General features: G+C 42.1%; 1 protein-coding gene across 1 annotated transcript; it reads right to left on the bottom strand.

The window, feature by feature from the left end:
• Positions 1–11053: 11053 nt before the first annotated feature.
• On the bottom strand, positions 11054–24146 carry LOC124045950 (tyrosine-protein phosphatase non-receptor type 1-like). Its single transcript, XM_046365792.1, has 9 exons — positions 23906–24146; positions 22849–22939; positions 21496–21596; positions 20231–20329; positions 18632–18769; positions 14285–14494; positions 13939–14100; positions 13479–13636; positions 11054–13355 (listed from the first exon to the last, which is right to left on the bottom strand). Exons 1-9 carry the CDS (start codon positions 23960–23962, stop codon positions 13052–13054), a joined length of 1320 nt encoding a protein of 439 aa, XP_046221748.1. The 5' UTR covers positions 23963–24146; the 3' UTR covers positions 11054–13051.
• Between the last annotated feature and the right edge of the window lie 889 nt (positions 24147–25035).

Raw genomic sequence — 25035 nt, 5'->3', positions numbered from 1 at the left:
GTATGTAACATTATATAAGATAGCATTGTTTAAAGTGGCTAGTGATATATTTTACATCATTTCCCATCAATTCCCATTATTAAAGTGGCTGGAGTTGAGTCAGTGTCAGTGTCAGTGTGTTGGCAGCAGCCACTCACTGTTAGTGGTGGCTGTTTAACAGTCTGATGGCCTTGAGATAGAAGCTGTTTTTCAGTCTCTTGGTCCCAGCTTTGATGCACCTGTACTGACCTCGCCTTCTGGATGATAGCGGGGTGAACAGGCAGTGGCTCGGGTGGTTGTTGTCCTTGATGATCTTTATGGCCTTCCTGTAACATCGGGTGGTGTAGGTTTCCTGGAGGGCAGGTAGTTTGCCCCTGGTGATGCATTGTGCAGACCTCACTACCCTCTGGAGAGCCTTACGGTTGTGGGCGGAGCAGTTGCCGTACCAGGCGGTGATACAGCCCGCCAGGATGCTCTCGATTGTGGATCTGTAGAAGTTTGTGAGTGCTTTTGGTGACAAGCCAAATTTCTTCAGCCTCCTGAGGTTGAAGAGGCGCTGCTGCGCCTTCTTCAGGATGCTGTCTCTGTGAGTGGACCAATTCAGTTTGTCTGTGATGTGTATGCCGAGGAACTTAAAACTTGCTACCCTCTCCACTACTGTTCCATCGATGTGGATAGGGGGGTGTTCCCTCTGCTGTTTCCTGAAGTCCACAATCATCTCCTTAGTTTTGTTGACATTGAGTGTGAGGTTATTTTCCTGACACCACGTTCCGAGGGCCCTCACCTCCTCCCTGTAGGCCGTATCGTCATTGTTGGTAATCAAGCCTACCACTGTTGTGTCGTCCGCAAACTTGATGATTGAGTTGGAGGCGTGCGTGGCCACGCAGTCGTGGGTGAACAGGGAGTACAGGAGAGGGCTCAGAACGCACCCTTGTGGGGCCCCAGTGTTGAGGATCAGCGGGGTGGGGATGTTGTTGCCTACCCTCACCACCTGGGGGCGGCCCGTCAGGAAGTCCAGTACCCAGTTGCACAGGGCGGGGTCGAGACCCAGGGTCTCGAGCTTGATGACGAGCTTGGAGGGTACTATGGTGTAAGTCGCTCTGGATAAGAGCGTCTGCTAAATGACTTAAATGTAAATGTGTTGAATGCCGAGCTGTAATCGATGAACAGCATTCTCACATAGGTATTCCTCTTGTCCAGATGGGTTAGGGCAGTGTGCAGTGTGGTTGAGATTGCATCGTCTGTGGACCTATTTGGGCGGTAAGCAAATTGGAGTGGGTCTAGGGTGTCAGGTAGGGTGGAGGTGATATGGTCCTTGACTAGTCTCTCAAAGCACTTCATGATGACGGAAGTGAGTGCTACGGGCGGTAGTCATTTAGCTCAGTTACCTTAGCTTTCTTGGGAACAGGAACAATGGTGGCCCTCTTGAAGCATGTGGGAACAACAGACTGGTATAGGGATTGATTGAATATGTCCGTAAACACACCGGCCAGCTGGTCTGCGCATGCTCTGAGGGCGCAGCTGGGGATGCTGTCTGGGCCTGCAGCCTTGCGAGGGTTAACACGTTTAATTGTCTTACTCACCTCGGCTGCAGTGAAGGAGAGTCCGCATGTTTTCGTTGCAGGCCGTGTCAGTGGCACTGTATTGTCCTCAAAGCGGGCAAAAAAGTTATTTAGTCTGCCTGGGAGCAAGACATCCTGGTCCGTGACTGGGCTGGTTTCCTTCTTGTAGTCCGTGATTGACTGTAGACCCTGCCACATGCCTCTTGTGTCTGAGCCATTGAATTGAGATTCTACTTTGTCTCTGTACTGACACTTAGCTTGTTTGATAGCCTTGCGGAGGGAATAGCTGCACTGTTTGTATTCGGTCATGTTACCAGTCACCTTGCCCTGATTAAAAGCAGTGGTTCGCGCTTTCAGTTTCACGCGAATGCTGCCATCAATCCACGGTTTCTGGTTAGGGAATGTTTTAATCATTGCTATGGGAACGACATATTCAACGCACGTTCTAATGAACTCGCACACCGAATCAGCGTATTCGTCAATATTGTTATCTGACGCAATACGAAACATATCCCAGTCCACGTGATGGAAGCAGTCTTGGAGTGAGGAGTCAGCTTGGTCGGACCAGCGTTGGACAGACCTCAGCGTGGGAGCCTCTTGTTTTAGTTTCTGTCTGTAGGCAGGGATCAACAAAATGGAGTCGTGGTCAGCTTTTCCGAAAGGAGGGCGGGGCAGGGCCTTATATGCGTCGCGGAAGTTAGAGTAACAATGATCCAAGGTTTTTCCACCCCTGGTTGCGCAATCGATATGCTGATAAAATTTAGGGAGTCTTGTTTTCAGATTAGCCTTGTTAAAATCCCCAGCTACAATGAATGCAGCTAAATAAAAGGATTCCAGTTTGCAAAGAGTCAAATAAAGTTCGTTCAGAGCCATCGATGTGTCTGCTTGGGGGGGGGATATATATGGCTGTGATTATAATCGAAGAGAATTCTCTTGGTAGATAATGTGGTCGACATTTGATTGTGAGGAATTCTAAATCAGGTGAACAGAAGGATTTGAGTTCCTGTATGTTTCTTTCATCACACCATGTCTCGTTAGCCATAAGGCATACACCCCCGCCCCTCTTCTTACCAGAAAGATGTTTGTTTCTGTCGGCGCGATGCGTGGAGAAACCCGCTGGCTGCACCGCCTCCGATAGCGTCTCTCCAGTGAGCCATGTTTCCGTGAAGCAAAGAACGTTACAGTCTCTGATGTCCCTCTGGAATGCTACCCTTGCTCGGATTTCATCAACCTTGTTGTCAAGAGACTGGACATTGGCGAGAAGAATGCTAGGGAGTGGTGCACGATGTGCCCGTCTCCGGAGTCTGACCAGAAGACTGCCTCGTTTCCCTCTTTTTCAGAGTCGTTTTTTTGGGTCGCTGCATGGGATCCATTCTGTTGTCCTGTTTAAAAGGCAGAACACAGGATCCGCGTCGCGAAAATCATATTCTTGGTCGTACTGATGGTGAGTTGACGATGATCTTATATTCAGTAGTTCTTCTCGACTGTATGTAATGAAACCTAAGATGACCTGGGGTACTAATGTAAGAAATAACACGTAAAAAAACAAAAAACTGCATAGTTTCCTAGGAACACGAAGCGAGGCGGCCATCTCTGTCGGCGCTGGAAGTAGGGCGGATTGCAGAGGTCTTGAAAAAGAAGGGTCAACACTGCAAATATTGACTCCCGAGGGGACCCACCAATCCTGTAGAGGTTAATTAAATACAGTGAGGGGAAAAAGTATTTGATCCCCTGCTGATTTTGTTCGTTTGCCCACTGACAAAGAAAGTATCAGTCTATAATTAATTTTTTTAAATGTATTAAAAAAATTGTACCTCCTTTTCTCCCCAATTTCGTGGTATCCAATTGTTCATATTGTTAGTCTTGTCTCATTGCTACAACTCCCGTACGGGCTCGGGAGAGACGAAGGTCGAAAACCATGCGTCCTCCGAAACACAACCCAACCAAGCCGCACTGCTTCTGAACACAGCGCACATTCAACCCGGAAGCAAGCCGCACCAATGTGTTGGAGGAAACACCGTGCACCTGGCGACCTGGTTAGCGTGCACTGCACCCGGCCCGCCACATGAGTCGCTAGTGTGCGATGAGACAAGGATATCCCTACCGGCCAAACCCTCCCTAACCCGGGAGGCGCCCCGTAGCACTCCTGCTGCGACAGTCTCTGGTGGCACAATCAATTTATAACATTTTTGGCATGCGTTTTTCTGGATTTTTTGTTGTTGTTATTCTGTCTCTCACTGTTCAAATAAACTTACCATTAAAATGATAGACGGATCATTTCTTTGTCAGTGGGCAAATGTACAAAATCAGCAGGGGATCAAATACTTTTTTCCCTCACTGTATTACATAATAAAAATGTATTCTCCTCATAACAGAAAATAAATATCTAAGAATTACAAGTTTTATTGTCTTGTAATTTTTTACAAGACCATTTACTTTGCAATCATGACAAAAAAATCTAGTATTGAAGAAAGGGAGGTATGTTTTTTGCAACTGGCAGTGATCAACAGGTTTCTAACTCTTTTTTTCTGGTGCCTACTGCACCAGATTAGTGGATAGTTGCGCAATAAGATCCTAGTCATATCGTCTAGCTACACAATGTCTCACGCTCATCCATGTACAGGTGAGCCGGCCCACACAGGCTACTCAACAGGAAATTGGGTGTGTTGGCACACATTGTTTGAATAGATGAACACACCACCCACATCAAGCAAAATGTGACAAACCTCACATTCATTTGAACCTTTCCCCTTATTTCCATAATTGGGTGTAGCTGATATTGATAAATGTAGAAAATGATAACAAATAACAGTACATTTGTATCAGTATATACAGTATGTAATGCATTGTAAATATCTACAAAAAAACAATATATTTCACAATTTCTTCTGCCACTACCAAAGTATGTACAACTTTGCATATAATGATAACAGTCACCAATATGAAAAGCAACACAGCAGTGTCAACTGTTGTGGTGGCGGAGGCCCAGGGAGGTCAGCTCAATTAAGTTTGTTTTCATTATTACCCTCTTTTTAACTTCATCAGTCGTTGCCGTGTTCGATGAGCCCTGGGCCAGAGGAAGGAAGTGGGAGATTCAGAGTATATTGGAGGGGTAAAACACCAGCTATACACTCAGAAATATGTCTGTTTAAACAAAGAGCAAGCTGCTGTGACCTACATGCCTTAACCGAACCTCTTAACACCAAGCAAGACCGCATGTGACATCTCAGCCGTAGCAGGCCTGACAGTGACAGGGTGTCGACACCATCAGCAAACGGGGACAGGAACAGGAACCAGTACTAATGCTCATGGGTTAGTGTCATAGCAACCGTCACCAAAGAGATCAACTTCAGAAACTATGTTGCGTGGTCGGGATAGCAATAAGACAGTAACAGTGTTTTTCCATTAAAGTGAAGAATGCACACTCAGTTTAGGAGTGTCACGCCCTGACCTTAGAGAGCCGTTTTATTTCTCTATTTGGTTAGGTCAGGGTGTGATGTGAGGTGGGCATTCTATGTTTTGTTTTCTAGGTTTCTTTATTTCTATGTTTTGGCTGGGTATGGTTCTCAATCAGGGACAGCTGTCTATCGTTGTCTCTGATTGGGAATCATACTTAGGTGGCCCTTTTTCCCTCCTTTCAGTGTGGGTAGTTAACTTTGTTAGTGGCACTTAGCCCTGTAAGCTTCACGGTTGTTTTTCGTTTGTTGTTTTGTTGGCGACATTTTAAAATAAAAGGAAAATATACGCGCACCACGCTGCGCTTTGGTCCACTTCTTTCAACGGCAGTGACAGAACTACCCACAAGAAAGGGACCAAGCAGCGTGGTAAAAAGGAAGACTGGACATGGGATGACATCCTGGACGGCAAGGGATCCTGGACGTGGGAGGAGATCCTGGCCGGAAAGGATCGTCTGCCGTGGGAGCAGGTAGAAGCAGAGAGGAAGGCGAAGGCAGCTGGTAAAGGGGCCCAGCGTTATGAGGGAACATGGCTAGTAAGGAAGCCCGGGAGGCAGCCCCCAAACATTTTTGGGGTGGGAACACGGGGAGTTTGGCTGAGTCAGGTTGGAGACCTGAGCCAACTCCCCGTGCTTACCGTGGTGAGCGCCTTACTGGTCAGGCACCGTGTTATGCGGTGGAGCGCACGGTGTCTCCAGTGCGCGTTCACAGCCCGGTGCGCTACCTTCCAGCTCCCCGTATCGGCTGGGCTGGAGTGGGCATCCAGCCAGGTAAGAGGGTGCCGGCTCAGTGCATATGGCCGCCAGTACCTCTCTACGGCCCAGGATATCCTGCGCACTGTGTCTCCGGTGCGTCTGCACAGCCCACTGCATCTTGGGCCTGCGCCCCGCACGTGCCAGGCCAAAGTCACCATTCAGCCAGGACGGGTTGTGCAGGCTCTACCCTCGAGACCTCCAGTGCGCCTCCGTGGCCTAGTGTATCTTGTGCCCGCTCCTAGAACCAAGCTTCCTGTATGTCTTCCCAGCCTGGTGAGTCCTGTGCCTGCTCCCGGAGCCAGGCCCCCTGTGTGTCTCTCCAGCACAGTGATGATCCATGGCAAGAAGCCTCCAGTGATGATCCATGGCAAGAAGCCTCCAGTGATGATCCATGGCAAGAAGCCTCCAGTGATGATCCATGGCACGAGGCCTCCAGTAATGATCCATGGCAAGAAGCCTCCAGTGATGATCCATGGCACGAAGCCTCCAGTGATGATCCATGGCAAGAAGCCTCCAGCAGTGACAGTCTCCAGTCCGGAGCCTCCAGCAGCGACTGTCTCCAGTCCAGAGCCTCCAGCAGCGACGGTCTCCTGTCCAGAGCCTCCATCAGCGACGGTCTCCAGTCCGGGGCCCGCAGCGAGGGTCCCCAGTCCGGGGCCCGCAATGAGCATCACAGTTGTTTTTCGTTTGTTGTTTTGTTGGCGACATTTAAAAATAAAAGGAAAATGTACGCTCAACACTTTGGTCCACTTCTTTCGACGGCCATGACTAGGAGGCTGGTTTTGGGTGAGTCAAAATTCTCTGAAAACCTACAGAGGATTTGTCACACTTTGACGTTCAGTAATGAAAAAATCCAAGGAAATAATGTTCTCAGAAAAATAGATAATGGAAGTGAATTGATCTTTCATTCAGTGAGACACTTCTGGTGGAGGTATTATGAGACATCACACGCTGCATGACTTGCATGCATGACCACCAAGTACTGTGTAAGTACATGACAAGACAAATGTGTCTGCATCCGTCTATTAGGTTCTAATGACTCCAGCTCCCACAAGTCATTAAGCATTTCTCAGATGGTTTCGTTTTCTGGAATTTCCAGAACCCCATATGGCCCCCATGAAGTAATTCAGAGTATAAGAGAAAGAATTCGCTTTTATACCCTAAGGGCCTCTCAGGGTTGGCTGGCCATTGGGAAGTTCCAGGTTAATGACTAAACTCAGGACATACATTAGAAGACCCTGTAGGGCAGGATTGACTCCCTTTCTGATTAGTACTGTACTGAAGTCACAGGTTCAGCAGAGGAGGCTAAGCAAAGAACCAATAACTAGGTCTATGAATGTCAATTCATTGTCAAATGTAATCTCTTGTCCATTTTGTCACTGAAAGTTTTTATTATGACTACATTGATCAATTAAGTCACCTAGTAAAAGGCAAATAAATATGAATCAACATTCAGCAACATTGTTCACAGCAGACCATGAATATATACAATATGCAATACAAAATAAATACAAAAGTTTATTCTTCAATAATCTTCTTTAATTCATTTATTATCAGGTAGTCAATCATAGTGTATTGTTTTGATCCTATCATATAAACAGTGCTTCTTGTATCATCATCATATTTCAGCATGATCATCATCATCATTATCAGCAGCATCATCAGGAGCACCATAAACATCTAAACAATCCTGCTAATGTAAACTTTTTGCATAGTACAGTTTGTACTGAATAGAGCAGCTATGCCTTTAAGACCACTTCCTATCACTGGAAATGCCTTGGTAGTACTTGTCCCAATGCCGACTGGTGCTGCCTGTTCCATCCTGTCTCTTGACGTCAGCAGAGCCTCGAGGTTTGGGAGTGCTATTACTCACTCTTTAGTTGCATTCCTCTGATGCATGTAACACACACACACTCACTTACCCCCTAGTTTTTCCTAGCGCTGTTAGTTAAACTACTAGTCCTGGGCAACAACAGTGTTGTTACCCACATTCAGGGCCAGTTCCAGGCATAAGTGACATAAGCAGTCGCTTAGTGCCCTGGTGACTTAAAAAAATGAAATTTAGAGTAAGAATAGTAGAATAAACCAGATGCAATTTCAAAATTTGGTTGTGCATCATCAATTTTTCTCTTGTTATGTCAGTCACTGCTGGTTACTGAATTAGCCATGTTAACTAACAATTTGTAGAGCGGTAGTTAGTCTAGCCAGCTATCTAAACTTATATTAATAATGTCAGAATACTGACCGGGCACACAGGGCACGTGTCCAGGGGACCCCCATTGATTTTGTTAGTCATTCTCACTCAGATATCATATTAACATGGCATAAGTATTTACAAAATGTATTGGATTGCCCGAAATCAGCTCTAAAATTACAAAAATGTCTCTCCACCCCATATCACAATTGGTAGAATAGCAGAAAACTTGTTTCTTTCTGCCCCATGGCAAAATTAGTTAAGTGCATGAAATTTGTTATAAATGTACACATTTTCTCTCAGCCCCATAGCCACATGTGTACAATTTCAAAAAAACTTGCTTTAAAACTGCAACATTTGCCAGTGGTGGAAAAAATACTCAATTGTTATACTTGAGTAAAAGTAAAGATACCAAAATGTCTGAAGTAAAAGTAACCCATTAAAATACTACTTAAGTAAACGTCTAACAGTATCTGGTTTTAAATGTACTTACGTACAGTGGTGAAAAAAAGTACTAAATTGTCATACTTGAGTAAAAGTACAAGTAAATGCTACACATCAAATTCCTTAAAATAAGCAAACCAGACACCACAAACTTTTTTTTGGGGGGGGGCAATCGCCCACGCTTTGACATAATTTACAAACGCAGTACTTGTGTTTAGTGAGTCTGCAAGATCAGATGCAGTAGGGATGACAACGCTTTGCTGTCTTGCATAAGCATTCGAAATGTAACAAGTACTTTTGGGAGTCAGGGAAAATGTATGGCAGTGAAAAGTACATCTTTCCTTTAGGAATGTAGTAGAGTAAAAGTAGTCAGAAATATAAATAGTAAAGTGTAGATACCCAAAATAAGTAGTACTTCAATGTATTTTTACTTAAGTACTTTACACCACTGACATTTTCTCTATGCCCCATGGCAAAAATAAGTACAATTGCAGGAAATTAACAAAAAATGTTCTCTCCACCGTCAAGAGAGGGGCCACTAAAATGTTTTGCTGCAACGTGGGCAACCACCCAACCAAATATTGCTTAGGGCCCCCAAAAGGCTACAGTCAGCCCTGCCCACATTTGGTCTGATACACTAAAACATGCCTGAAGTATTTACAGATATTTTACCTTTGGTCTCATTGTCCCTAATGATAAACCACAACAGTTGTGTGAGTAGTGTATAACCATGAAGAACACTAAGCCATGGCTTGCATATCATGTGGACTTAAGAAGGCCGCAAAACATGGCAACACACATCAAGAGGAAGACAACTATCCAAAGCCTTTATGAGCTTGAATGTTTGTTTTCCCATGTGGAAGTTGTACAAGCTGGACAATAGGGGCAAAAATAACTATAAAATGCATCTGTACAATCACAATGTCAACACTGAAGAGGCAGTTTTGCTCCTGTCTCCTTTGCCTCCGTAATATAATGGTACTAACCAAGGACTGAAATGATGGTTAACCTTCTAGAATCTACGTTCTGTCTAAGCCCTGTCAACTAGATGCAGCCGTGGGACGATATTTTGTTGATAATTTGTAGACTGCAAATTGACCGCAAGAAGCCCAAACATAATGTTTGATTAAAACATAATAATTTCCAGCCTTGCTTACATTTGTATACCATCACTTGTCTCTCTATTATGTGTGGGGAAACACAGGAACAGATTTCTTAAATTACAATCACTTGGAGATGATTTCCTGGTGTTATTATAGTCTTTTATGTCCAAAATCAGAAGAATAAAACATAAAATAAAACGTGGGGTGCCAAATGAAACCAACCTTGGGCCAACCTCGGGCCAGTTGGGGAACCCTGCCTTAAGGTATATCATTTCTTTTTAAACGTGATTTGATGAAACGTTGAATTTGGCATGGCTGCTATTAGCCAATAGAAACTCAAGGAATAACAACAGAAAGTTTTTTTTTAAAAACGAAGTATGTTCTGAAGTGTCTGTCCTATATCTGAGAGATATAAAAAAAGATCAGGAAACTATTTGTATTTATTTTGACATGTATTTATACATACAGTAAGATTATTACTGATGAATAGTTATGGAAAACAGGAAACGTGTGGGCTACACTGTACACAATGTGCCCAGGTATGTGAGTCATACGTTTGTATGATGACACAAGGAAACTTGATTTGTCTGTTTATGTTGAAACTTGGGCTGTTTGCGTGTACTAAAGAGCCCCCTTGTGGTAACTTCAAAACCCTGGTCTTGCACAGCCTACAAAGTGTGTCACAGTAAATAACACAGATATAATAAGACATTATTAAATGTCGGTATTTTTTGCCAGGTCGGCGTTATCTGTCAATGGTCAGATTTTAAATCAGAATTAGTCCACAAGTGTTATACTGCCAAAGAGTTGTATTATTAAACCAAGATAGACCACTGTCTGTTGTTTCAAACGAGAACAAATCAGTCAAATTGGGCAGAACAAGCAACGAGGTGGGGAGAGCCAAGAACGAGCTAGCGAGATCCTATTGTCGTGTTCTAGCAATATTTGCATATATTTCCGTTAGGGAACTCCTATTCTGTGAAGTGCGCGTGTGCAATAACTCGAATCGTTTTGTAGATTTAAAAGGTAAAGTCGACAAAACGTAGTCCACTCTGTTCTTAACAAATTCTAGTTTTGGGAACAGAAAACTGTATTGAGATCAAATGTTTAATCGATTAGATAATTAGCAGAATTTCGGCCAACATCCATCTCGTTCCATCATCTCCCACTGCCGGCCATTATTTGGTAGTGAGTGGAAACGTCAAGCCGATGCTTCACATTTATACATCCGCTGAAATATCGGTCTCATTGTTTTATCTGTGATACCGCTGTATGCTGGACACTTCTTTAAAGTCTACTGATTTAGCTGCTTAATGTCTGAGGAACAGAAAGGCCTATCTCACCTATCAATATTATTGGTACGTTGTGGTCTTGTGGGGAGAAGCAGTAGCTCAAAGAGATGTCTGATCAATATGCTCCCTTAGTATGGCGGGCAAGGCTAAGCCTAGCTTCAATGACCATTCTTAGGTGAGACATTCTCTTCTAATGCCCTTTTCATATTGGTGATGTCAATATGATCATAATTCAATCTCATACAACAAAAATTAGATTACAAGGAAAGTACAGGGACTGATTTTATTACCACAGTCTTTGTTCAGAATTCAGTCTGATAAAATAAAATCTTACAATTGACTCAGTTCCAAAACCTAGAACAAATCAGCAGTACATTTTTTTTATTAAAAAAGGAATACAATGATGGATGTAAAAAAGAAAAAGCCAGCACAATGAAACCTGATCTGAAAAAAGTATCAAGAAGGTGTGTCCTTGGGTAGGCTTTCATACATTCTAGAGAAAAAGTACAGCTGTTGGACTCAGGAAGTAAGTAGTTCTTTTTGAGTCACTAAAGTAAATTAAACTAGCAGTTGAACTAATCTCATTAAAAACCTGTTTATTCAAAACTGCAGGATGTTTATGTGGGAAAAAAGTAATAAGAACAAACTTAACAGCAAAGTCCCATGCCATAACATAATATAACTGATCACCACTACAGTGTTTTATTCCATGTGCTGGTGTTTGTTGGTTGGTTTGAGACCCCAGGCTCCCTGTCCATACAGGCAGGATGGGTTTAGCTGTCAGAGGATGGGGAAAATAAAGGTCAATATAAAGTATTTGTATTGCTAGCGAAGGGAGCGTAGGGTTAGCTGCTGTCTGTGTCTCCATATAGTAGGCTGAGCTGGCATTTTTGTGCGTTAATGCAGCCTCCTGTGTTCAGATACCTGCTCTTTAATTACTATGCAACGCTCACCTGATGCATTCCCCTCCTCCTTACACATTCACTTTGTTTCTTTAGCATGAAAAGCTTCTGCATTATTCATCCAATGTGGTGACAGCAAGAAGTTACTATCCCTGAATTATATATTTAATAGGTTTGACAACAATAACAAATTGTTGCGAAATCATTGGAGACTCATTTTGGAATTTGTACATCAGCGTTAGCTGGAACCACTTTTTGAAACAGGCTAAATGTGAATACAGCATCTCAAACTAGGCCAGCCAGAACAGCTACAGAACAATACGTGTGTGCGGCATTTCCATTCAAAGCACATTATCAACAAGACACTCCTGCTTAAATGTCAAGTTAGGAACGAATACGCGGTGGGAGAGAAAAGGGCCAGGAATCAATCTTGAATAAATTTCAAATCTGACTTGTATTATTAACTTGTGATGTTTTCCACTAAGACAGCAGATAGAAATCAAGCATCAGTAGAAAGCTGTTAACTCTCACTAAACACTCGCTCGCTTGCCCTCTCACTCACTCAGCTCTCGCCAAAAGGCCCTAAAACAGGGCAGTGGTAGGGAGCTCTCCTATGGCCTGTAAATTACCCACTGTGTGCACCACTCAACCAGTGGAAGGCAGGGAGGGCAGTCTCTCTCTCAGACAGTGGCCACCCCCTAGTCTCAGTTTACTCCTGGGAATAATACTGCCCAATCATCTCAAGGAGAAAAATGTGTCTGTTTTCTTTTTACTAATGTCTCCGCAGCAAATCATTATGTTGGCACTGCAGGGTTGCCACAAATCAAGCACTGAGTAACTCCTCTTGACCAATTTTTTATTTGAAGAGCTGGATTGAAATAACTATTTGGTAGAGAAAGGTGAATAGCCAATGGACATTATTTGCAAAGGCTGAAATGGAAGAACACTTATGAGTGTGCCATTTGGTAACTGAATAGAGGGTGCATGTGTGTAGGTAGGGTCAACTAGTAAACCATTCAGCTCATAGAACACAGGAACAAACACACACATCTTCCTTTACTAACGACTATGATGAAAAATTGTTGCTCACTCATTTGATTTTAAATCAACACCTGTATTTGGGATGCGACACCTGAAAATTGAGGTCCTGAGAGTCCAAACTGACAGTTCATATGGGAGCTACGGTGGGTGACAAGGGAAAAGGGGCAGTCCTTCCTCCCACACTCACGCTCTGTTCAGAAAACAAGTGAGCGAGTCTGAATCAATCAATTTGCTGAAATCCAAACAATCCACTTGCCCAGTTCACCCTGCAAAAAAACAGACAAGAGAAAGGAAGGAGCAAGAGAGGGAGGAGGGTAGAGGAGATCAGTGGAAACATGCCCGGTAACAGATGTAAGCACCCAGGGCCAGGGCAGTGCAGAGGCACATGTTGGCCAGCAGGGGGGTCCAGGCACCCTGAGCCTCAAGGCTGTCGTCTCCTGCTGCTGTTGCCTGGTCCTGGTTCAGCCCCTGTTGTGTTTCAGTCTCATGCAGCCGGTGTGGTTCCATCAGAGCTTTGGGATCTGGTTCTTTGCTTCCCACCTGGCAGCCAGGTTGATCAGCGGGGACAGTGGGAGACTGGGAGGTAGCACCATCACCCCTCCATCGCAGTTCAGTTTCTGGTGGGGCACTACCATAGGAAAGAGATATTCAGGGGGGGGGGGGGGCAACAACAGAGAGATAGGGGATATTAAATATTGCATATATGAAGTCTAGATTGCTAGAAATGACTAATTGAACTGATCTTATTTACCTGCGAGTGTGGAAATTATTCTGCGCAACAACAATCTCTTCAGGAAAGAAGGAAGGTTCAACTGTGCCGTTGATTGGACCTTGGGGTCGGGAGTGGGGCGGGGGAGGGGTGAACTCTGGAGGAACGTCCTCTTCGTTGGAGAGCTCTTTCCACGACTCCTTAACGTAAACATTTAAGGATTGATGTGGGTATTATTTAAACATTCAAAGGCTTTACAGAGAAGAGCATAGCTATGACCTTTTACAGTACATTATGAGGGGAGACCTCTACATCTAGTTAGGGCTGCCCAAATCCAAACTATTCAAATAAACACGACCTAATTAGCCTTCTTCAATTTTTCATTAGAGGACAAGTATAACAGCATTCTATGGCCAACGAGGAGACCATATTTGGATGTGCTTGCATGATCTACTATAACACTTTGGTTCGTGGCAGCAACTAAAAGAGAAATTTAATTGACCTGCAACGATGTGTCTCCCATGATGCACTTGGCACCTTCAATAACAGCGAGGTAGGAAAATCTGAGTTGGTCAGCGGTCTGAATCAGGCCCATCCGATAGCGTCGCATCTCCAGCAGCACGTCACGAATACGCACAGTTGATGGGTCTTTGCGCATGGACATCTGCAATCAGAAATGTCACAGAAAGTTAGTTACAAAACAATAAATAATAACCTGGCATGAAGTTATGACTCTTCATAAAGTCAGAGAATGCACAACTCATTCTCAATACCACATTTGCACAATTTCCCCTTGTAGGAGGAATAAAGTTTGACATTTTTTATGGAATTCCCAGTCCAGTACTGACCAGTAAGAGGCAGGTGTCGACGAGACAGAAGGTTCCAGAGCGGCCGATGCCTGCGCTGCAGTGCACCACCACAGGCCCCTGGTCAGAGTTGAGGCACCCAGACTCCCGCACCTTAAACAGGAAGTTGAGGAAGGAGGCTGGAGATTCGGGCACCCCAAAGTCAGGCCAGGTGGTGTAGTGAAAATGTAGGATCTCTCTAGTTTCCAGAGTCTGTAAGAAGGACAAATAAAACAGAATAAGCATAAAATAGAACAGAGACATCGATTGCTGTATTGCCCTATCATAACAAGTATGAACAAGTAAAAAAATAAAAAATAATGTAATGTTATAAATGACTTTGGAACGTGATAGTCTGGAGTTGCTTGTAGAAGGAAGTCATAAACCTGTTGCTTGTATACGGATGTCATAAACCCACCGAAGCGGCTTCTAAACACTTTATTAGGTATACCACCCCCATTCACAAAAATGGTCCACGTGGCCGTGAGCCTATATAAAGCAGGAGGCATCAGCGTCGAGGCATTAAGTTATTGTTCATTTGAACGTCAGAATGAGCAAAACGAGTGACCTAAGTGACTTTGAGCATAGTATGATCGTCAGGTCCGAGTATCGCAGAAATGTCCGGCTTCCAGGGCTTTTCACGCACGAGTATGTAGGGTTTACAGCCAGTCAGCGGCAGTCCTGTGGGCGAAAACAGCTTGTTGATGAGATATCGAAAGAGAAATGGCAAGAATCGTGCAAGCTAACAGGCGGGCCACAAAACAGGCAAATAACGATGCAGTACAACAATAGTGTGTAGAACAGCATCTCGGAACGTACAACACATCGATTCTTGTCACAGATGGGCTATTGCAGCAGACTAACACACAGGGTTCAACTCCTATCAGCTAACAACAAGAAGTGTCTCCAGTGAGAATGCGATCACCAATACTGGACAATTAGGGGGGGCATCAGCAGCATGAGTCCATGACCCCATCGTACCTGTGTCAACGGTACAGGCTGGTGGCGGTGGTGTAATGGTGTGGGGAATGTTTTCCTGGCACACATTGGGTGCCTTGGGGGATGGGTGTAGCTAAGGGGATAGGTGTACCTAATAATGTCCACTGAGTGTATATACACAAACACGACACCCCCAAGACATGCTAACCTCTCACCATTACAATAACAGGGTAAGTTTTTGGAGGTAGGATATTTCTGCATCTGTAACTTTCTCATTTATTCAGGATTATCCGTTATCATGATAGTGTTTAGAAACATATTCTATTCCTTTTTACAATAAAAGTGACTCAAATGACACAGTACGTTATTTACCATTAATTTATGCTGGGAACAAAATCATCTAAAACACAACCAAAACAAACAGCAAATGCATCCAACAAATTTGTCACAAGCTTGATGTCATTGCGTGCTATGAATATGGCAACAAATACTTAACCTTTTACTACTTCAACACACATACAGTACCAGTCAAAAGTTGGGACACACCTATTCATTCAAGGGTTTTCTTTATTTTTTTACAATTCTCTACATTGAAGAATAATAGCGAAGACATCAACACTATGAAATAACACATGGAATCATGGAGTAACCAAAAATAGTGTTCAACAAATCAAAATATATTTTAGATTTTACAAAGTACCAACCCTTTGCCTTGATGACAGCTGTGCACACTCTTGACATTCTCTCAACCAGCTTCACGAGGAAGGCTTTTCCAACAGTCTTGAAGGAGTTCCCATATATGCTGAGCACTTGTAGGCTGCTTTTCCCAAATCACCTCAATTGGGTTGAGGTCAGGTGATTGATGGTGACTGATGCAGCCCTTCATCACTCTCCTTCTTTGTCAAATAGCCCTTACACAGCCTGGAGGTGTGTTTTGGGTCATTGTCCTGTTGGAAAAAATGATAGTCCCACTAAGCGCAAACCAGATGGGATGGCATTTCGCTGCAGAATGCTGTGGTAGCCATGCTGGTTAAGTGTGCCTTGAATTCTAAATATATCACAGACAGTATCACCAGTAAAGCACCCCCACACCATCAAACCTCCTCCTCCATGCTTCACTGTGGGAACTACACATGCAGGGATCATCCGTTCACCTACTCTGTGTCTCACAAAGACACGAAGGTTGCAATTTGGACTCATCAGACCAAAGGACACCGGTCTAATGTCCATTGATTGTGATTCGTGGTCCAAGCAAGTCTCTTCTTATTATTGGTGTCCTTCAGTAGTGGTTGCTTTGCAGCAATTCGACCATGAAGGCCTGATTCACACAGTCTCCTCTGAAAGGTTGATGTTGAGATGTGTGTTACTTGAACTCTGAATCATTTATTTGGGCTGCAATCTGAGGTGCAGTTACTTCTAATCAATGTATTCTCTGCAGCAGAGTTAACTCTGAGTCTTCCTTTCCTGTGGCGGTCCTCATGAGAGGCAGGTTCATCATAGCGCTTGGTTTTTGCGACTGCACTTGAAGAAACGTTCAAATTTCTTGAAGTTTTCCAGATTGACTAACCTTCATGTCTTAAAGTAATGATGGACTGTCGTTTCTGTTTGCTTATTTGAGCTGTTCTTGCCATATGGACTTGGTCTTTTACCAAATAGGGCTTTCTTCAGTATACCACCCCTAACTTGTCAAAACACAACTTAATGGCTCAAAAACATTAAGAAGGAAAGAAATTGCACAAATGAACTTTGAACAAGGCACAACTGTTAATTTAAATGTATTCCAGGTGACTACCTTAACTTCTCTAGGGTAGGAGGTACTATTTTCACCTCCAGATGAAAAGCGTGCCCAAAGTAAACTGCCTGCTACTCAGGCCCAGAAGCTAGGATCTGCATATAATTGGTAGATTTGGATAGAAAACACTCTAACGTTTCCAAAACTGTTACAATAATGTCTGTGAGTGAGTATAACAGAACTGATTTGGCTGGCGAAAACCTGAGAAAAATCCACCCAGGAAGTAGGGTTTTTATATTTTTGTAGTTTTCTATTCAATGCCATTACAGTATCCATTGACTTAGGACTCAAATTGCAGATCCTAGATGTCAACAGTCTTTAGAAATGTTTTCAGGCTTGTATTCTGAAAAATGAGGGAGTAAGACCAGTCTGAATGACTGGAACCTGAAGTGTCACAGAGCTTTTTCATGCTCAATCCCGAGAGTGCGCCTTTCTTGTTTACTTTTTATATTGAGGCTGTTATTGTCCGGTTGAAATATGATCAATTATTTAGGCTAAAAACAACCTGAGGATTGAATATATACATCGTTTGACATGTTTCTATGAACTTTACGGATACAATTTGGATTTTTTTGTCTGCCTTTTGTGACTGTGTTTGAGCCTGTGGATTACTGAAGAAAACGTGCGAAAAAAAATGTTTTTTGGAAATAAAGAGACTTTATCGAACAAAACAAACATTTATTGAGTAAATGAATGTCTTCTGAGTGCACCCATATGAAGATCAAAGGTAAGTGATTCATTTGATCTATATTTCTGACTTGTGTAACTTTTCTACTTGGTTGGTTACTGTTTCTAATGATTTGTCTGCTGATCGATGTTCTCAAATAATCGCATGGTATGCTTTCGCCGTAATGCCTTTTTGAAATCTGACACCGTGGTTGGATTCACAAGAAGTTCATCTTTAAACCTATGTATAACACTTGTATGTTTTCTGAATTTTTATAATCATTATTTCTGTTTTTGAATTTGACGCTCTGCAATTTCACTGGATGTTGGTCAGGTGGGACGCTACCGTCCCACGTTCCCTAGAGAGGTTAAGCAGCCGGTTGAGAGAATGCCAAGAGTGTGCAAAGCTGTCGTCAAGGCAAATGGTGGCTACTTTGAAGAACCCATTTTTTAATTTGATTTGTTTAACACGTTTTTGGTTACTACATGATTCCATATGTGTTATTTCATAGTTTTGATGTCTTCACTATTATTCTACAATGTAGAATATAGTAAAAATAAAGAAAAACCCTGGAATGAGTACTGCATGTGTGTCCAAACTTTTGACTGGTACTGTAAGTGAATTTGTTCTAATACTTTTGCTCGCCTAAAATGGGGGGAGGCATGCACAAAAAGTGCTGTAATTTCTAAACGGTTAACCAGATATGGATGAAAATACCCTCAAATTAAAGCTGAGAGTGTGCACTTTAACCTCATAGTCATTGTTTGATTTCAAATACAAATGTGTGAAAATAGCACTGTAACACGAAGTGTAACCATTTGTTCAATGTTTGTTTTTATGTAAAAGTATTTCATTAAAAATTATAATAATGTTGTGTTGGGATCCACTGGTTCTATGGGTGGATAAATCTGAGAAGAACAGAAGAGGGCACAAGGAGGAAGAGGAATCTTACCGACAGATTTTCCAGCTCCAGCTGACGGACAGTGTAGTAAGACTTAATGTCTTCTGAAACAAGTGTAAGCTTGAAATTTGTGTCTTCAAAGATCGCCTCCCTCTCCGCTCTAGGTGGCCAGTACTGTGCACACTTCACCTGAAAACAGAAGTGCATACATCTGATAGGGATATTTACATTGAATATGTACAGTACCAGTCAAAAGTTTAGACACCTACTCATTCAAGGGGTTTTCTTTATTTTTTCCTATTTTCTACATTGTAGAATAATAGTAAAGATGTCAAAACTATGAATTAACACATATGGAATCATGTAGTAACTAAAAAAAGTGTTACATCTAAATATATTTGAGATTCTTCAAAGTAGCCACCTTTTGCCTTGGTGACAGCTTTACACACTCTTGGCATTCTCTCAACCAGCTTCACCTAGAATAGATTTCCGTCAGTCTTGAAAGAGTTCCCACATATGCTGAGCACTTGTTGCCTGCTTTTCCTTCACTCTGCGGGTCCAACTCATCCCAAACCATCTCAATTACGTTGAGGTGGGGTGATTGTGGAGGCCAGGTCATCTGATGCAGCACCCCATCTCTCTCCTTTGTCAAATAGCCCTTACACAGCCTGGAGGTGTATTGGGTCATTGTCCTGTTGATCAACAAATTAAAGTCCTGCTAACCGCAAACCAGATGGGATGGCGTATCGCTGGAGAATGCTGTGGTAGCCATGCTGGTTAAGTGTGCCTTGAATTCTAAATAAATCATTGACCGTGTCACCAGCAAAGCACCCCGACACCATCACACCTCCAAACATGCAGAGATAATCCGTTCACCTACTCTGTGTTTCACAGACACGGCGGTTGGAACCAAAAATATCCAATTTGGACTCATCAGACCAAAGGACAGATTTCCACCGGTCTAAATGTCCATCTTATTGGGGTCCTTTAGTAGTGGTTTCTTCGCAGCAATTGGACCATGAAGGCCTGATTCACGCAGTCTCCTCTGAACAGTTGATGTTGATTGGTCTGAGGGCTGCAATTCCTGAGGCTGTTAACTCTAATGAACTTATCCTCTGCAGCAGAGGTAACTCTGGTGGTCCTCATGAGAGCTAGTTTCATCTTGATGGTTTTTGCGACTGCACTTGAAGTAACTTTCAAAATTATTGAAATGCATTCCAGGTGACTACCTCATGAAGCTGGTTGACAGAATGCCAAGAGTGTGCAAAGCTTTCATCAAGGCAAAGGGTGGCTCCTTTGAAGAACCTCAAATACAAAATATATATATTTTTGTTGGTTCCAACATGATTCCTTAGATGTTATTTCATAGTTTTGATGTCTTTACTAGTATTCTAAAATGTAGAAAATAGTAAAAATAAAGAAAAGCCTGGAATGAGTGGGTGTGTCCAAACTTTTGACTGGTACTGTATAATATTGATATTTTGAGATAGGAAGAGGTAAGGCCCTTATGTGAACCACTTTTCATTGCCCCTCTGTCTTACTTAAACAGAGTAGCGCTCTCTAACTGGAGGCCCATAGTGGTTAATGAAGTTCAATATTCAAGGCAGATCATATGAATGAAATACTAATAATAATCATTGATATACTCACAGATCCTTTCTCAATGACACGGTTCAGCATCACCACTCCCATGGTCCCCTGCTCCCAAACCATCTCCCAGAAGTGGCCACATGTATTTGGAAGGGGTCCCTTTAGAATAAGAAGAGGGGGAGGAGGTATTGTTAGAAATAGCCCCAAGTTATGCTGCAAGCACCTCTCATCCGTTCTTTTTAAGTCAATCAGTAATAAATGTGACCGGCTACCAGTAGAAGGAGCATGTCGGTGAAGATTCAAATGAAGTGTTACCCACTTTTGATATGGATACCATGACACTCAAGACAGAGTGACACTTTTACACAATCCTAAAATTAAACGTCAGTGAGTGTACATGTTAGAAAATAACCCATGTGATGATAATATGATAAAACATTTATTCTTTATCAGCAAAACGGACAATACTGATAAACTGGTATGTATGTAAGTATGTAAACCTCAGTGCTTCAGCATGGACATTTGGTTAAAGAACTTCATGACTATGGAATGAGCGGAATCAGACCTCCAGGACTATTACAATGGACTAGATGGTCATTGGGACATTATAAGAAAATATATAAACCAGAGAGCATAGTCTACTGTGGGTGCGTTCATAAATTGTCTCTGAGTGCCAGAAAGCAAATTCAGAGCTTTGTCAGATTGTCCGTTGGTAAATTCAGAGCGTTTCGATCTCGGAGCGTTTAGAGCGCACACTGGACGCTCTGGCAGAGGAGTAGGGTTGATCCTAAAGTTAGCTAGCTTGTTAGCTACTTTCAGACATAAATGAGAGCACACCTCACTATAACCATTTTAATTGCCTAGCAGAGCTGGTTAGGCTGTTTTCATGTTATCCATAGAGTTGGTGACTGTAACTGTGCTGCTGGCAACAATTGAAGTAAGCTTTTTTTGCCAATGTTTACTGACTCCGGCCATATTCAATGGGTATTGAGTGTTCGTAAATTCATCAGTTATTCTTCGCTCTGGCACACTCAGACGAGAGTGTATAGATATCCAGAGTGAATTTACAAATGCACCCTATATCAATTGTATACATGTTTATGAACTGTACCCCTCCCCCACGCCAGGTCACACAGGATGCCCGGCTTGCTTTTGAAGGGTTTGCTAGATGTTGTTTATTGTCATATTTGGATGTTTGTTGTCACTGTGCTGTTGTTGTCTTTATAAATTAGAAGTTGGACATTCTGAACCAGGTAAAATTGCTGTGATCTCTTGACATAAAGACAACAATTTATTCCCACAACCTTCTAGCCCAGAGTACAAACCTGAGTAAGAATGTAGCTTCTCTGTGCCTCGTCTACAGAAATTAGGCTGGCGTTAATGTAGTCGTTCGCACCCAGTTGCAGGCGGATTCTGCTGTGGTCAACTGCAGAGAATGAAAGAACTTTGATGAAAAGAAAACCCTTTTGACTTTGCAATTTGTAATATCATACGGGACTTCTGTTTAGAGATTCAGTTCTCAAGAGACATTTGTACAGTACATCCAACAGGTCTATCTGTGACTGAAACACAGCAGTGTTTATTTCTAATCCATTCAACTAAACAGGAAATACTATCTCTTTCTTCTAATCTAAATCAAAAGATAGAGTTGGAATGGGACTAAAGTAAACAACCAAGATTTAAAATACTTCAAGTCTAGTGTATGGTTGTTTCACTTTACTTCAAACCAGGAAACAAGAACATATGGACACCCTGGTTGACATGTGACTGGTCTGTCCCATAGGGTTTAGGTTTGTTTTTTGCATCTTTGTGAAAAGAGGAAACCACAACAGCTTTGCTGTGTCGAGTTACCATGAAGGAAGATTAAAAATATATACTTTAAAAGCTTGTTCTGTTGAACTGCTTCTGAGGAATCTGACATTGAAAGATCCATCTGTTGCCATACATGAGATGTTTCAAAGACTACAGCTTAACACGGTTCAGTCACAGTATATAGCACCTAAATACAAAAACAGTGTTGATTTTGAAGAGAAAATTGTGCAGGTATCAAAAGCTGTCCTGCATAATGCATCAACTTTATTATAAACTGTACTTTTATCAAATGTGTCAGTCTGTTATTATTATGTTATTGGCATGTTTTTATCCTATGTTATGCTTCTGTAGAGATTCAAGTTCCTTGGTGTCCACATCACCAACAAACTAACATGGTCCCAGCACAACAAGACAGTCGTGAAGAGGGCACGACAAAACCCATTCCCCCGCGGGAGACTGAAAATATTTGGCGTGGGTCCTCAGATCCTCAAAAGGTTCTACAGCTGCACCATCAAGAGCATCCCGACTGGTTGCATCACTGCCTGGTATGGCAACTGCTCATCCTCCGACTGCAAGGCACTACAGAGGGTAGTGCGTACAGCCCAGTACATCACTGGGGACATGCTTCCTGCCATCCAGGACCTCTCTATATATTTTACTGCTGCCCTTTAATTACTTTTATTTCTTATTCTTATTTTTTTTACTGCATTGTTGGTTAGGGGCTCGTACGTAAGCATCACACTGTAAGGTCCTGTTTTATTCAGCGCGTGTGACTAATACAATTTTCTTTTATTTGTATCTAGAACGAAGAATCTCAGCAGCTCAATCCTCATTCCTCTATATGGAGTCAAGAGTACAAAACTTACATGGGCTGACATCTCTGTAGCGATTCCGAGTTTTGTTTTCAGGTAATTTGGCAAGTTTGCAGGGCAGCTCACTTGATTGCTGACGGATTTCCTGAGAGCAAAAACAACAATACATTCAAACTTGATTTCTTAACTTGGGAGATATCTTTGTTTTGGGAGGCAAATGGTTGTTCCTATGAATGCACTCTCACTGGTATTCTCCCCAAAAAGTGCTCTGTTTATTACAACTAGTTTAAACTCTAGCTGGGTCTTAATGAGCATGTACTACTGTGCAGATGTATGGTGTGTCTGGATGATTCTGTGTTTCTTGATGTTCAAATACCATTTTCTAAAACTAAGGTTGTTCTTTACAACACAATAACAGGATACTTGTGGTATCTACTCTTAGTATGACATCTAAATGATATTTCCCTGAACCAAATGTTTGTCTGCAGTTACACAAATTATGCTGACACTATAATAGATCATTGTCATCCACCACATTATTCGCAAATATGACACATCTTGGCCACACAGTCACGCTTTGGCAATGTCTGTAATGCAGAGTATTTTAATAGTTAATAGATGTGTTAGTTAGATAAATGTGATTGAAATTGTGGTGTGCCCCTTTTTGTAGTAACATTCATGATGTCTGAACTGTGGCATGGAGTAAGTAGGGGAATCTGTCTACATTTAACTATCGATGACTCCGTCAATAACTGCCAATGTAACAACACTAATCTTCTACAAGGTTTCAAACACGTGCAGGTAAACGTTACAAATGTGACAACCTGCGCTACATGGCCTACTCGATTTTACAACTGTATCATTCGAAACAGTGGGGCTTGCTAGGACAGCACCGAGGAGATTGGTCATTAAAAAAAATCGGAACAAGGTAATCTAGTTAGCTGGCTATGGTATCAAAATTGGTACATAATACATCTGAAATAATACTTTATAACCACAACACACATGTAATAAAGTCGTTGTAAACCGATAATGTTACCATCTAGCCGACTAGGCACAGAACATGAAACTTCAAAGCCACCTTGATTTGCCAAGACGAACCTAACGTTACCTGGTAAATGGCGTTCCAACTCCCAGGTTCATCGATTTTCCGAAACTCGGCTTCCATTGCCTTGCTACAGCCGACTCTTTTCCCGACGACCAATCGATATCTATTTGTAAAGGTTAGGCAAATTGGACAGACGTTGTCCAACAAAGTGGACAACTCTTTCTATACTGTTTTTTATTTTCAGTTGCTACATAGATTACTGTTACTATTTTCTCTCTCGGCCTGGTTTTACCGGAAACACGCCGTTACGCTCCTCCTTATCAAGACTGTCCTTGGGTGGTTCTAATCCCCGCCTTCATTTCTTGATATTGGCCAATCGAGTAACGTATTTTACGGAAGTGTCAGGAACGAGGCCAACCAGTCCAGTCCAAATAACGGGGGTGAGGCCCCAAAAACCTATGGGTTGATCTTACTTGTTTTATTTTTTCAGGAATTTTCACAAACAAATAGGAACATTTTGCGTACAAGAAATAAACACGTGTTCTAATAAACAGACCCAGCAACTAGAAAATGCATAATTCATAATAGAAAATATTAGTTTACTTAAATAAACAAAACTAAGACTCAAAGTGGTCTAATCAGGGATCAGAGTACAAAAGTTATTTTAAAGACGTAGTGCTTGTTTAGATTGAACTAATTTCAAAGATATCTTGATCAATGTAGCCTAACCTCATTCAAAAAGATTACAAACAAAGAGGTAGTTTTTAAGAAACTACTATATTTAGCATAATAATCAAATTATTGTACATACATTAATCATGTATGTCCAAACATTAGCAAACCAAATCTGACATTATTATAAGTTAAAGTGGGTATAATAAGATCATTATAATGTAATTCAGTATTGAAATGCATTCCAAAAGGTTTTAGTGAGTTGACGTGAAAAAAATATGTTCTGCCATTTCAATAGAGTTACAAATAACACAATGATTAAAGTCAAAGTTAAATCTCTGTCTTAAGAAATCATTACATGTGTAAATGTCATTCACTGTTTTGAGATGAACTTATTGAGCTTTAGGTGATAAAGGAAAATAACAGTATTTGGTCCTTATTCTGACTAAATCCTAATAAAATCTTGTAAAATACAGTGCATTCGGAAAATGTTCAGACCCCTTCACTTTTTACACATTTTG

This window comes from Oncorhynchus gorbuscha, linkage group LG10, assembly GCF_021184085.1.
Source record: "Oncorhynchus gorbuscha isolate QuinsamMale2020 ecotype Even-year linkage group LG10, OgorEven_v1.0, whole genome shotgun sequence".
Lineage (NCBI taxonomy): Eukaryota > Metazoa > Chordata > Actinopteri > Salmoniformes > Salmonidae > Oncorhynchus > Oncorhynchus gorbuscha.
Note: the sequence above shows the minus strand (reverse complement) of the source record. Positions and strands in the feature narration are given on the sequence as shown.

Excerpts from the sequence above, each read along its gene's own strand:
- LOC124045950 (XM_046365792.1), bottom strand. The coding sequence starts at position 23,962 with ATGGAAGCCGAGTTTCGGAAAATCGATGAACCTGGGAGTTGGAACGCC. Across the intron at positions 22,940-23,905 it reads GTTGGAACGCCATTTACCAG|GAAATCCGTCAGCAATCAAG; the intron begins GTAACGTTAGGT and ends TTTTGCTCTCAG. Across the intron at positions 20,330-21,495 it reads GAAGCTACATTCTTACTCAG|GGACCCCTTCCAAATACATG; the intron begins GTTTGTACTCTG and ends CTTATTCTAAAG.